The 13499-nt window shown below is 46.0% G+C and overlaps 1 protein-coding gene across 1 annotated transcript in view; it reads left to right on the top strand.

The window, feature by feature from the left end:
• The first annotated feature begins 5705 nt into the window (after window positions 1-5705).
• LOC126548494 (cytochrome P450 4V2-like) overlaps window positions 5706-13499 on the top strand; it is a 365265-nt gene continuing 357471 nt past the window's right edge. Inside the window, exon 1 of the mRNA XM_055063137.1 lies at window positions 5706-5984. Within this exon, the coding sequence (XP_054919112.1) occupies window positions 5798-5984 (187 nt within the window). The 5' untranslated portion in view covers window positions 5706-5797. The remainder of the gene's footprint in view (window positions 5985-13499) is intronic.

Raw genomic sequence — 13499 nt, 5'->3', positions numbered from 1 at the left:
CGCGCAGGTGTTTTTTCTTGGGGGGGGGGGGGGGGGGGAGTGAGTATAAATTTTTCACATTTTTTCCATTTGCGTAGTCTCATCACCGGTGTCGGCGTCCGACTGAGCGTACTCACCCATACCTTGACAAAATACGGCCGTTTCGAGGCTCCGACGCAGGCTGCCTTTCCAACTGTTCTTTGACATTTGATACCGAGCACGCCGCCGTTGGCTTTTACTGATTCTCCACGAAAACCATTGTGCAACACCACTTAACAGCTTCGTTGTAAAATGTCCGTCTATGGATACCGTTGAAATTCGGAGACGTTATTGCCCTGTAAGAAGTGATGTGTTTTACAAACTCCAGAGACTGCACTTTCATCTCGTTAAATACAGCGCGTCACGAAAGAACCATAGAGTTGTTCCGAAATTGTTGCCTTTATAAAACACTCTATGGAATATCGGGCAGAACTCGTATACGATGACTATCCAAGTATGCGATATAGCCGAAATGCGTCGTGTATGAGTGTACTGCAGCGTGATGACGACGATTTATCGGCATCCTCTTCGAAACGAGCCGGTGACAAATAGTGGCCTGTTAGAGCTAATGAGCTTTAAAGAAAACAACAGAGATAGTCTCCGATTCAGTGGGGCAAGCCAATGTAGTGCCTTTAGGTATGAGAACCTTTTCGGATGTCGGGTTTGTAACGTAAAGAAGTTCGGAGCCATGATCAAACCGAACCAGCCCTGATGCAAAGGCTACCCTCTTGCGAGACAGCGTGCAGATGGCAATGCGAGCACGTCGCCGCAGTCAATGACATCAGACGTGATAGTAACAATGCTTTGATGGCGAGGAGGTAGCGCGGTATCTTCTGCAGCAAGCAAGTGAAGTGGTGCGTCATCTGCATGAAGTGAATAGGTCGTGTCGGTCATGTGGAGAACGCGTTCCCCGCAGTAGATGGCGGTGGAGGCCGTAGAAAGAAAATCCCAACCCAATGTGAGCTGCTGGGCATAAGAACTTAGCACTGCAAATTGTACGTAATGCAGAAGTCCATCAATGGAAATACGAGCAGTGCACATGCCGGTAGGTCGAATGGCGGCCCCTTGAGCAGCGAGTAGCGTAGGTCCATCATAGGGGGTCATAACTTTCCGGAGTCGCGAACACAATTCACGGTGAATAACTGAAACACTAGCACCAGTGTCTATCAAAGCTTCTATTTGTACACCTTCTACTACAACCAATATCATAGTGCACGGACCCGATGGAGGAATTTATATCCTGTCGCTCGATGCAGCTTTTCCTCCAAAAGCTGCATAATTCAGTTTTCCGGACGACGCTCGGCGAATTGAGAAGCTGGGGACGTAGAGCGGCGAAGGGGTGACGGCGAGCGGCGTCTCGCAGGACGGTACGTCGGAGCCGTCTCGGATACTACAGTAGGCGATGGAGAGCGGCCGCGCGGTGGAGCATAAGGACGGCGTTGGTCATGGAGGCTCCCTAGACGTTGGAAAGTAACTCCGTGCGAAAAGTCATCCCGTTCGTATACATCATAGCCGCGACGCTCGTCTTGCTGGCGTTTGCGGCAAAAACGTGCTATGTGGCCACGATAGCCGCAGTAGTAGCAGATGGGACGAGGAGGACGCCACTGCGGATAGCTGGTTTGGGTAGGTGCGCTGGTAGTCATGGAAGCCATGTGGGCCGGCGTTGATTTTGGAGGCATCGGTGGAACGATGACTGAAGTAACTGCGGCTACTTGTGCGTACGTTGGTGGGGCCCTAGGGGTTAGAGGGTCCGTGTACGCTGCACCAGCCATGGACACCGATTCCTCCTTGACAACGTCTCGCAGATTGGTACCCGAGGCATGAGAAGGCATAGGTCCTGCGGCGAAGCCAAGATACTGTAGCTCTTCTAGAATTATTGCGCGGATCATTGCTCGTAACGTGGGGTTGTCGGCGGTAGTGTTTGCTGTGGTGTCTGGCGGCAACCGTATTGATTCGAGTTCGTCAAGGCGCTGGCAAGTAGCGACGATATCAGCGACGGTAGCGGTAGCGGGGTTCTTTACGGCCAAAGCATTGAAAGCAATAGCCCCGATGCCTTTGAGTACGTGGCGAACCTTGTCTGATTCGGTCGTGGCAGTGTTCACGCGTCGACAAAGAGCAAGCACATCCTCGATGTACGACGTATAAGATTCCTCGAGTTGTTGCTTGCGAGTGTCGAGCGTCTTTTTTGCGAGGGCGGAACGAACAGCCGGTGTATCGAAGATTGGGCGAAGCTGCTGTTTGAAAGCGCCCCATTTCGTGAAATCAACCTCATGGTTGAAAAACCAAGTCTTCGCTTCTCCTGTCAGATAAAAGGCAACGTGACGTTGCTTGGACGCAGCGTCCCAACGGTTAGCCGAACTCACTCGGTCGTAGTCGTCCAGCCAATCCTCGACGTCTTCACCGCGAAGTCCAGCAAACAGATGGGGATCACGCTGGTGCCCACTGACAATCCAATACGAAGAGGCTGGGGTAGCCGAGGCCGAGATGGTGGAAGTAGAAGTGCCTGTTGGCTCATCCTGAGACATGTTGGCGGGCAGCTGGCACAATCGGCGACCTGAGCGAAGCTCCAGGAGGCTGAGCTGGGATTCAGAGGACGGAGGACCGAAGAGCACACTCCACCACTTGTGACGCAGCAGTTATCATGCCGTTTACTCTTCGTCGAAGATGCGGCGAACCGACCACGCCCACAGCACGGATCACACACAAGAGCAAGCCCCACAAGTGATGATGAAGAAGAACCCCATATGAACACCACATGATGATGATCATGTATAGATGACAAAGAATAGCTTATAAATGCCCACAATATATACATGTTTATCAGTCTGGAGTTTTGCTTATCTCTCATTTATCTCTTCCTTAAAACCTATATTGAACCTCTTCATGGTCTCTTGGGCGCCGCCATATTTGATCACGTGGGGAGACGTCAGTTGCTTGACTCAACTCCCTCCGTTGCCTCCCTGTTTACAATGGATCTGCATGACGCACGGTGCGGCTCAGCAAACCTCTGTTTCGGCGGACATCGTAGACGGTGATTGGGTGGGCGACACGAAGCTTCGGTCACAGCCTATATGGTGCTTATACTGAAAGCGGGGCTAGATATGTGTTTCAAACTGTCCAAACTATCCGCTTATGGATTAAATCAAGATCAGTGTGTTTTGTTCTTTGTTCTTTATTGGCGATCACTTTGAAACAGCGGCTTGTTATGTTTCTGACTCCGTAAAAAGGTTCACTGGTGCCGTCACTGTATGATTGTTTATTGTCTGCCTAATCGCTCGGGAGTGTGCTCATTTGCGATAAATTCGTTCTTGCTGCATGCAAAGCTTGGAACCTAGATGATCTGTGCTTTGTAATACCCTATAGCAAAGACGTGTTATCGCTAGTAATTCGCTTGTCACGAAACGTTCAGGTTCGAATATTCGTGTTTAGTCGGTGTAGTCGCTGTCGCCCATGCTTCGGCGCATTGATTGATGAGTGAGCCTATTCACTTATTATTGATACGTTAGCTATAGAATGGGCGTAAGTTTGCGTGTGAGTTGGGGTGGACGTGTGTAGCTGACGTGGGAGAAACTTTCTATGTCAGGAAGCGGCGCTACTTCCTTTATCACTGTATGACGAGTGGTGCTCACACTTGCCGACTTCCCGGAACTGAAGTCCTCTCTTTGGAGGTTAGCGAGTGCTCACCGACTAGTGTTTTTTTTTTTCTTTTTCTTTTTTTTTTCTTTTTTATCCTCCATGAGAGCCGTGCGTCACGAGGGGCTGGCAGCACAGCCAGTTAGCAGCATTCCGTGAGCTTGATCACATATATTAATTATATTCCTTAATATGACAGTCAATATTTTTGCAGCCAACCAGTGCGCACACCTAACCTCTACCTTTCCGTATTTTGTACCACGAATAGAGTACAGTGCGTTGGCGAACACCTAGTTAATTTCCGACAGCTGATAGCACAGTAGTAGCTAGACAGAAGCAGTAATGGTTTCATATTCGTGTGCTTTCGCTGAGGCAACGCGCGACGTGCCGCCGAACGCGCCTTCTCGAGCAAATTGCTCCATCGGGCGAGGAAGAAAGGGCGCGCGGCGAGCCTTTTCTCATCTCTGGCTTGTGCGAGTCTGCGCGGCCCTGCTTGAATGTGTTGCCATCGCGTGCTGCGAAACGATTTGGAGATGTCCATACAAGGTCGTCGAAGAACCACTGTGTAGCCTTTCGGCGCAGCAGTAACTACAGTATGCAGAAATTCCTCTTGGCTCCTCAAACATATGTTACGTGCGTCATCAGCCGCGATGCTGTACGTGTTTGTGAACTGTTTTGGTTGTATCGGTTTTAACGTGACAGCGTTAAGGAGCTCGTGTCGCAGAAAAGCCGGTGTCATCGGCGTCGGCGTCAGCGGCGTTGGCCGTGAGCGATAAATACCAGAAGCCACTTCACAAATAAAAAACATCTTGCAAGATGGGCTGGTGGAAATCGAACCAGGGTCTCTGGAGTGCGAAACGGAGACGCTACCACTCAGCCACGAGTTCGCTCCTTCAAAACGGGACAAAATCGCCTCTAGTGAATGCGGTGTTGCCTTAGAAACGTGCCGTAGAAAGTTATACTGCGGTATATATCGGTAATTATGACCATGTAACTTACAGAAGTCGCAGTTAGTAGCGAAGTACGTTTCCGCTACATTTCTTCTGCGCTCTGCGCACACGCAGAGTCATCTTGCGGCAAACACAGAAGACCCCCTCCTCGCAATGTACGGCGCTGCCCCGACACGTGGCGCGCCACTCGCCCCATGATTGCGTCCGCCTTCATGGCGCGTCGGGGCCCGGCTATCTGTGCCGATCGCGACGTTTGGCTGGCGTAGCGCGTTTGAGTAGGCGGTGCAAACGGGGTGCGATAACGCTATCGCGTTCTACTCTTGAAGGCGAAGCTTAAGCGTCCTCCAAATTTTTTCAATCGACGAAGAGGCCCGACGTCTGTGAGTTGCCCCCAGCGTGAGCTTGAAAATATTATCACTATCTGATCGCTTGGCGTGGAAACTAAAGTACAAGAGTGCTCGTGTACGGCCAGCCCTATGCAATCCCGAAACACCTAAGCACGGATCGTTATAAAACTATTACGTCAGCCACCGGCATCGTTCTCACACATTTCAAGTCTACTAGGCTTAAAATCACTATGTCTGCATTTTGGCCTCCTGTATGAGGCCGATGGCTTTGCTCAGCACAGCGATCACTGCGTTTGGTAAACCAGCATGATACAAAGCATAAAAAGCTTTGTGCTTCGGCATTGCCTTTTTGCCCTGTAAAGCAGTATTATACGAAGGGTATCGCATAAAAAGAATCCGACGGCGCACGCACGCACACATATGTTTTCATTTTCTTTTTTTGCTCAAAAAACGAACGCTGCAATAAGATCTCACATGGTCATGCCGCACGCTTGTCGCGAAGTCCGCAGCCGGTCGCTCGACCACATGACAAGTGCGAGTCATACTGTACGGTTTGTGGTTATTACTAACCAAAACAATTTTATTGAAGGCCCGAAATCTTGTGCGATCCCCGGAAGGCGAGCGCTAGTTTCGGTTTCAAGGAACATGCGCGCTCCAAGCGGTTGCCAGACATCCTAACCAATTTTTTTATTTCTGTTTTTGTTAATTTTAAATCGGGCAAAACGCGGGAAGTGGTTGTCTTCGTGCGTCCGTCGAGCTTACCTCCGCTCACCCTTGCCACTCGCTCAGCGAAATCACGAGTCGCATCGCGCTTGATCACCTGCTTCGGCTGTCTTCCCAAGTACGAAGATGAGAAAGATAAGACAGAGAAGCTTGATCAGGCGTGCAACGAACGAAACACGCAGGAAACCAGGTCAACCAAGCATTCAGCGAAAATGGCTACATCGGGGCATCAGATGTGTTGCACGGCTTTGTGGTGTTCTAATACTGGGAATCCCAGTTATGCCAAGTTTTTCAGGTTTCCTAATGACAGCAGGTGAGCACAAATTTTTTCACTTTATTTTCTGTGCAGGTATTCATTTTGCACGAGTAAACCAGTTCTGTGCTAGCCTGAGTGGACTGACATAGGAGCAGTGTCGCTCGACCCATTCGTCATGACGGCAGCCCGTCTGCTGTTGACGAAATACTTGTGCTGAAGGGCTTGAGTGCGTATTTGTTTTAAGGCGAAAGCCTTTCTAGGCTCATCGTGAAGTTTGTGTCAGCAGACCGCCGGAGTGTCCGCCGAAGCGTCATCACGCCATATGAAGACAGGTTAAAGACAAACTAAAGAATGAAAAATGATTGATAATGACAGTTAATGAATCATAACTTTATAATAGAGATTGGTAGAGGTTAAAAATGACTAGTAATGACTAATAATGACTTGTAATTGCTACTAATGACTCCGAAATGACCAATACGTCTAACGACGGCTTGTAATGACCACAATTGATTAGAAATGATTAGAAATGTCTAGTAATGAGTAGTAATGACTAAAATGACTACTAATGAATTGTAATGACTACGAAATGACCAGTATGTCTAACGACGGCTTGTAATGACCACAATTGATTACAAATGACTAAACATGCTTACTAGTGAGCAGTTCGACGGAAAATAAGCGCACAGGAAGAGACGCTAGAACAGCCGAGAAAGACACAGGACAGGCGTTACCTGTGTCTGTCTTGTGGACAGGTAGCGCCTGTCCTGTGTCTTTCTCGGCTGTTCGTGTTCCTGTGCGCTTATTTTCTGTCGATCTGCAATGCACCATCTAACCCGTCTGCAGGTGTTGTTAAACTAGTGAGCAGTAATGACTAACAATGACTGAAATGACCACACGAGGATGCCCCGCCCCTTACTTCAACCCGTGGCCTTGTGACGTCACCAGCAAGTTACCCGATAAAGACTGCACCGTTCCTGATGAAATTCAGTGGGCACGGCGAAAGCGCTGGGCGCAGGTCACTCACCATGCGTTTCGTTGTCGTCTTACAGGTTAGTTGCAGTTCCTTGAGAAGTGATAGCAGATTCCTGGTTGTCGTGCCGTGCCCACACACTTGCGTATGCATTGCGTACGACTGTTTTTGTGTTTGCAAACTGTTAATATGTGGCGATGTAGAGGAAAATCCTGGACCTACGGTAGAGGAGATGTTAGCAATGCTTGTGGAAGGTCAGAAGTCGATTAAAGCTGACATATCCCACTTGAAAGACTGCCTGGAGACTACGGAAAAATTGATACATAGCTTTGGTTCCCGTTTGACAAGACTAGAAGACGAAGTAAAAGAATGAAAAAACAAGACTTCTCTGAACGAAGGTATTGGCTTAGCGGAAATAGAAAAGATGTTTCACATGCAGCAGGAAAAATTAGTTGACTTAGAGGATAGAAGCCACCGGTCAAACCTGATTGTATTCGGCGTTCCTGATACACTTGCAGAATCGGAAGCAACCCTGCGGACTACCATTATAAAAGAACTATTTCAAGATAAAATGGGCGTCACTTGCTTGTCGGTCGCCCGTATTCACAGGCTTGGCCGGCCAAAGCGCAATCGTCCGATTATTCTTTATTTCCAAGATTACAGGGAAAAGCAAGCGGTCTGGAACAACGTAAAAAAACTAAAAGGAACGCAAATTTCTATTCAAAATGACTACTGCGCAGACACACTCAGAAGGCGTAAGCTACTTTGGGCCAGTGCCAAGACTGATAAGGAAGCCGGAAAGAAGGTGTCTCTAGTACACGATAGGCTTTGGGTTGACGACTGCCCTTACACATGGGACGATGGCTCCCATTCACGCAAAGCAGTACCAAAACCCAGAAGCGTTTGCCGAAACCTTCCAGTGGTTGCGCCTAGCTAGCGACTACAGCCTTGCCAGCTACGCTTGCTTTCTCTGAATTCTCGAAGTGTTGTGAATAAATTAGATAAACTTGAAGATTTGTTGCTGCTGTACGATCCACATGTCTGCGTCATAACAGAAACTTGGCTGAATGAGTTTATTCGAGACGATGAAGTTGTTTCGCCGGCCTATCAGCTGTACAGACGGGATAGAGGCTCACGTGGTGGCGGCGTAGCTGTCATTGCTCCAAAAGGGGTCAACGTACAAGTACTTGACCAGATTGTTAACCACGAAAGCCTGTTTTTGAGAGTCGAGTTCTTTGATATTACGTTTGTTCTTGTCGCTGTTTATCGCCCTCCCGATACTGATGACTTGTATTTGACCCAATTGTACGATCATGCGCTACAATTTCAGGGAAAAAGTATCGTAATAACCGGTGATTTTAATTTGCCCTTCATTAATTGGCAAGAGCTTCATTATGGTTGCTCCACCCCTGGAGACGCCATATTGGACATTATGCTTTCCCTTAACCTCGAGCAAGTCGTGAAAGTAAACACAAGAGGAAATGCAGTCCTAGATCTTTTATTTATCAGTGACATTTTCGGCGGAGGCACTCTGCTAGTTGAGGAGGGTATTTCAGATCACAATTTAATTTTCTACTCATGGATTAAAGACACTGATAGGCAAAAAAATGCTTCTGTGATAAAAGTTATCAAGGATTTCGCTCGGGCGGATGATGTGGCCATAATAGACTATTTGGATACTCATCTATGCGGTCCTATAAGTAATATAGAGGCAGCATGGAAGCGCATTCGTAATGTTATTCACCACTGTATAGAAAACTTTGTGCCACTAAAAGCGCTCCGTCAGCGTAGATTAAATCCATGGATCACCAGAGAAATAATTCAGAGTAAAAGAAAATTAAAACGATGGAAGAAGAAAGGTAAAACAGAATCCGAGCAGTTCAGACACCTTAAAGATGATTTGTTATGGAAAGTTAGGCAAGCTAGAAATATTTTTTTCAACAACAGCCTTTCGGAGTTCATTAAAAACGATCCTTCTAAGTTCTGGCGCTACTTAGGGAACACAAAAGTCGAAGTGTCCAAATTGAATGTCGATGGTGTCATTCAGACAGATCCTTCCAGCATAGCGGAGACCTTTAACGAGTACTTTCAAAGTGTATTTTCTGAGTATGAAGAATATGAGCCACGAACCACTGCATCGGACCTCCCGCAGGGCCTTCGGGTAACGCGTGAAGGGGTTTTGGCATTGATTTTAAATGTTGATACGCGTAAAGCTACTGGGCCGGACGGTGTCCCGAACCTATTTTTGAGGCGATATGCCGAACAAATTTCTTGGTACCTAACAGAGCTCTTTAACTTTTCACTAGAAATGGGCGAAATACCTGATGATTGGCGTCTGGCCCGAGTCGTTCCCATACACAAAAAGGGCAGCCGTTCTCTGCCTTCTAACTACCGCCCTGTCTCAATGACCAGTCAATGCTGTAAGATGTTAGAGCATGTGATTGCTAAGCACATACAAGGCTTCCTCTCCGAAAATAAAGTTTTATAGGTTCATCAGCACGGGTTCAGAAAGGGTATGTCAACAGTTACACAGCTGGTATCGACATTGCATAATTTGTTTAGTGTTCTTGACATGACTGGCCAAGTAGATGTATTGTTTATGGACTTTTGCAAGGCATTTGACAAGGTACCGCATAATAAATTATTGTTTAAGTTGGAGAGCATTGGACTTCCACTCTTTGTTGTTAGGTGGATTTCCGCGTACCTTAATCATAGGCAACAGTTTGTAGAAGTGCAGGATTTTTCTTCCAGTGTGCTGCCAGTTACCTCGGGGGTTCCACAGGGGAGTGTGTTAGGGCCATTGTTGTTCTTAATTTATATAAATGATTTAACGAAGGTAATACCAAAGGATGTCTCAATCAGATTATTTGCTGATGATTGTGTGGTTTTTAAAACAATCTCGAATGCAAATGACCACGCCTCTTTACAAGCAGCTGTTCTGGCAATTCACGACTGGTGTGAGAACTGGGGCATGGAACTGAATAGGGAAAAAACTGTTCTTCTACGTGTAACAAGGAAAAAATGTCCGAGTACCTTCACTTACCACATTAACGGCAGCATTATAAAGGAGGTTGATAAATATAAGTACTTGGGGGTAACTCTTACCAGTAATCTTTCATCGGGTGTGCACATTTCAGACATCTGCGCGTCAGCTTTTCAAAAGCTATGTTTTCTTAAGAGGAAACTTAGAAATGCTCCTGTAAGTGTTCGGCTTCTAGCTTATAACGCATGTGTTAGGTCGAAGTTAGAGTACGCGTCTGCGCTGTGGGACCCGCATGTTAAGAAGGATATAATTAAACTTGAGGGTGTTCAAAGAAAGGCTGTACGGTTTATATTCGGAAAATATAGAAGGACGGATTCACCATCGTCTCTGATGAAACGTAATAACATTACAACATTGGAGATACGTAGAAAAATAAACAGACTTTTGTTACTTCACAATTTTATGACCGGAAAAATCGCCCTATCTGAATCAAGTTATGTTCAACCTGCTGCTACTAGGAAAACAAGGCACACCGCAGAACATTCACTGAGACCTATTTTCGCGAAACCTAATTTCTACAAATACAGTTTTTTCCCTAGAACAGTTAGAGTGGAATGAGTTGCGGCCAAGTGTTACCAAGGCCGAAGACATTTCGGCAGAACTGGAACGTTTCTTTTGTGAGCAATAGATGTTTGCAATTGTATAAATGTAGGTATTTGCTGCTGGTTTAGTTCTGTTCTGTCTGTTTTTTCTTGTTTTTTGTTTTGTTGAAAATTGATTCATTGTGTTAGCGCTGTTGCTTTTGCCCATTTGCTGTTTGAGAATTTATTGCTGTTATTCACTGTTTGTCATTCCGAAAATGCCCCTCCTGCTAGGGCCAAAGAATTGGCCTGCAGTATGGTTAAATAAATAAATAAATAAATAAATGACTTATAATCACTAGTACTGACTATGAAATGACCAGTATGTCTAACGACAACTTCTAACGGCTAAAATTGATTAGAAATGACTAAAGATGCTTAGTAATGACCAGTAATGACTAATAGTGAAATGACTTGTAATGACTACTGATGATCATGATTAGACCAACATGTCTAACGATGGCTAGTCATTACCGCAATTGATTACAAATGACTAAAAATGCTTAGTAGTGAGCAGTAATGACTAAAAGAAAGAAGAGAAAGAGAAGAGGCAAAAAGAAAGAGGCGAACGATAAGAAGAGGAAGAGTAGGCTTTCGCCGTTCACCTCTTAAGAGAGATCTTAAGACACCCTATAATTTTTTAAAAGTAAAAATTATGGGGTTTTACGTGCCAACACCACTTTCTGATTATGAGGCACGCCGTAGTGGAGGACTCCGGAAATTTCGACCACCTGGGGTTCTTTAACGTGCACCTAAATATAAGTACACGGGTGTTTTAGCATTTCGCCCCCATCGGAATGCGGCCGCCGTGGCCGGGATTCGATGCCGCGACCTCGTGCTTAGCAGCCTAACACCATTTTTTTTAAAAAGTACTGTGTATTATATATCTATATATATATTATATATCTATATATATATATATATATATATATAGAATAGCGGGTGGAGGCATCAAGCGACCAGGCAGTTGAGATAAGCAAGAGACGTTTAGAGTATTGGCGTATATATATATATATATATATATATATATATATATATATATATAATATATGTGTGTGTGTGTGTGTGTGTGTGTGTGTGTGCGTGTGCGTGCGTGCGTGCGTGCTTTGAATCCCAGCGCTTTTGAAAGGTGGACGTTACCTATGGGTCTCGCTGGGTGAATACCTTCGCATACCATTAGGATGTGCTAGGTTGCCTCTGGTCAGCGCAGCCGCCGTGGAACCCGCGGATATACAATGGTACGCACACAGGGACTTAAGTTGGCGTCAAGCAGGTTCATAGAAGAGCGGCACATACCCATCGACACATACCCATTGACTCATACCCAGTGGCACATATTCTCCTGAACAGCCCATAGTTAAACAGCACTAACTTCGGGATCAGCCCACTTTTTAAAACTACGCTGTCTTCGGGATAGGCCTGCCATATTTTAGGGGATAGATGGATAGCTACATAACCGGAAATAAACTTGTATGACAATGCAAGAATGCTGTTCGCAAAATAATAGATAGCTTGCTGGTAAGCAGCCGAGCCCTTTCGTCAAATGTTGATCGAACTCGCTGATGTGACGAATCGGTATTTTATTTCCCGCGCGGGACGCATCTCTCTCCTTCTCTTTTGCCCGCTGTAGCTCAGCTTTGTTCAGTTATTAGCCAATCGTTGTGCTTATGTCATTGGTTGAGCCACCGCCTGGTAATAGAGCGGCCAAGCATCGTCATCTTCTTCCACAGCTGGCTGAGTTGCCACTCATCATTCCAGCGTAGATTTCATTTCTCTTCTGTCGTCGTAATGGGGAGGCCGTGTTAAATTTTTTACTTTATTTACGGTGGTATGAACCATTCCTTAACGGGGTATGAGCCACTCATTTTCTTACGTGACGGACTCATTTATTAACAGACGGACTCATTTACTAACAGAGATGATACGAAAATGTGTGTGCACACCTATCGTCACGATGACAACCAATCAGGACAATAAATATGTTCTTACCTTTGTTCAGACTTCTATGTCACTTCTGTGCCGTGTGCTAAGCAGAATCGCTGGTCATCCACCTTCACAGAGTGGAATGGCTCATGACTTTTTTTGTTCCAATTGCATGACGTCAAATTTACGTAACAGCCGACGCAAACATCGGGCGGTGACCCGCAGGGTTGTCTGAACAGTCCAATAAAACGCTCTCCTCGTTTATAGGAGGTTATTTTTTGCCTACCTTCAGTTTTTTTTCTTATCTAAGGAGCTGATAAGAGTTGAGGAGCATTCAGAAGTACAGAGGGTTTTGGTGGGGCCGAGGTAGCGCAGTGAAAGTAGATAACCGGATGAAGAAGGTGGTGCCGGCCGGCATCTGCGATTGGTCCGTTTTCCCTTGATTAACGGAAGGTTAAAAATGCCGCTAAAACGGATCCTCAATGAAGATGAGTTGGCAGAGCAATGTCGTATACGTGGCCGGAAGGGCTCGACAACAATATGCTGCTACGCCAAAAATGTGTGTACAGTACTCCCTTCTATCAACCAAGAAAGCAAGCTGGCTTCAGGAAGGGATATTCTAATGTGAATCACATCCATGTCACCGATCGGGTAATTGAGAAATCTGCAGAATACAATCAACCTCTCTATATGACTTTCATAGATTATGAAAAGGCATTTGATTAAGTAGAGATACCTGCAGTCATAAAGGCATTGCGTAATCAAGGAGTACAGGAGACATTATTTTGGGGAAATATCTACAAAGATTCCACAGCTCCCTTGGTACTCCACAAGAAAAGTAGAAAGTTTACTATCAAGAAAGGGATCAGGCAAGAAGACAATCTCTGCAATACTATTCATTGCCTGCTTAGAATAAGTATTCAAGCTATTAGAATGGGATGGCTTAGGAGTGAGGATCAACGGCGAATATCTCAGCAACCTTCGGCTTGCAGATGACATTGTCATGTTCAGCAACACTGGGGACGAATAAAAACAAATGATTGAGGACCTTA

The sequence above is a fragment of the Dermacentor andersoni genome, chromosome 1, assembly GCF_023375885.2.
Source record: "Dermacentor andersoni chromosome 1, qqDerAnde1_hic_scaffold, whole genome shotgun sequence".
Taxonomy (NCBI): domain Eukaryota; kingdom Metazoa; phylum Arthropoda; class Arachnida; order Ixodida; family Ixodidae; genus Dermacentor; species Dermacentor andersoni.
The sequence above is the reverse complement of the archived record's forward strand: the minus strand, read 5'-3'. Positions and strand labels throughout refer to the sequence as shown.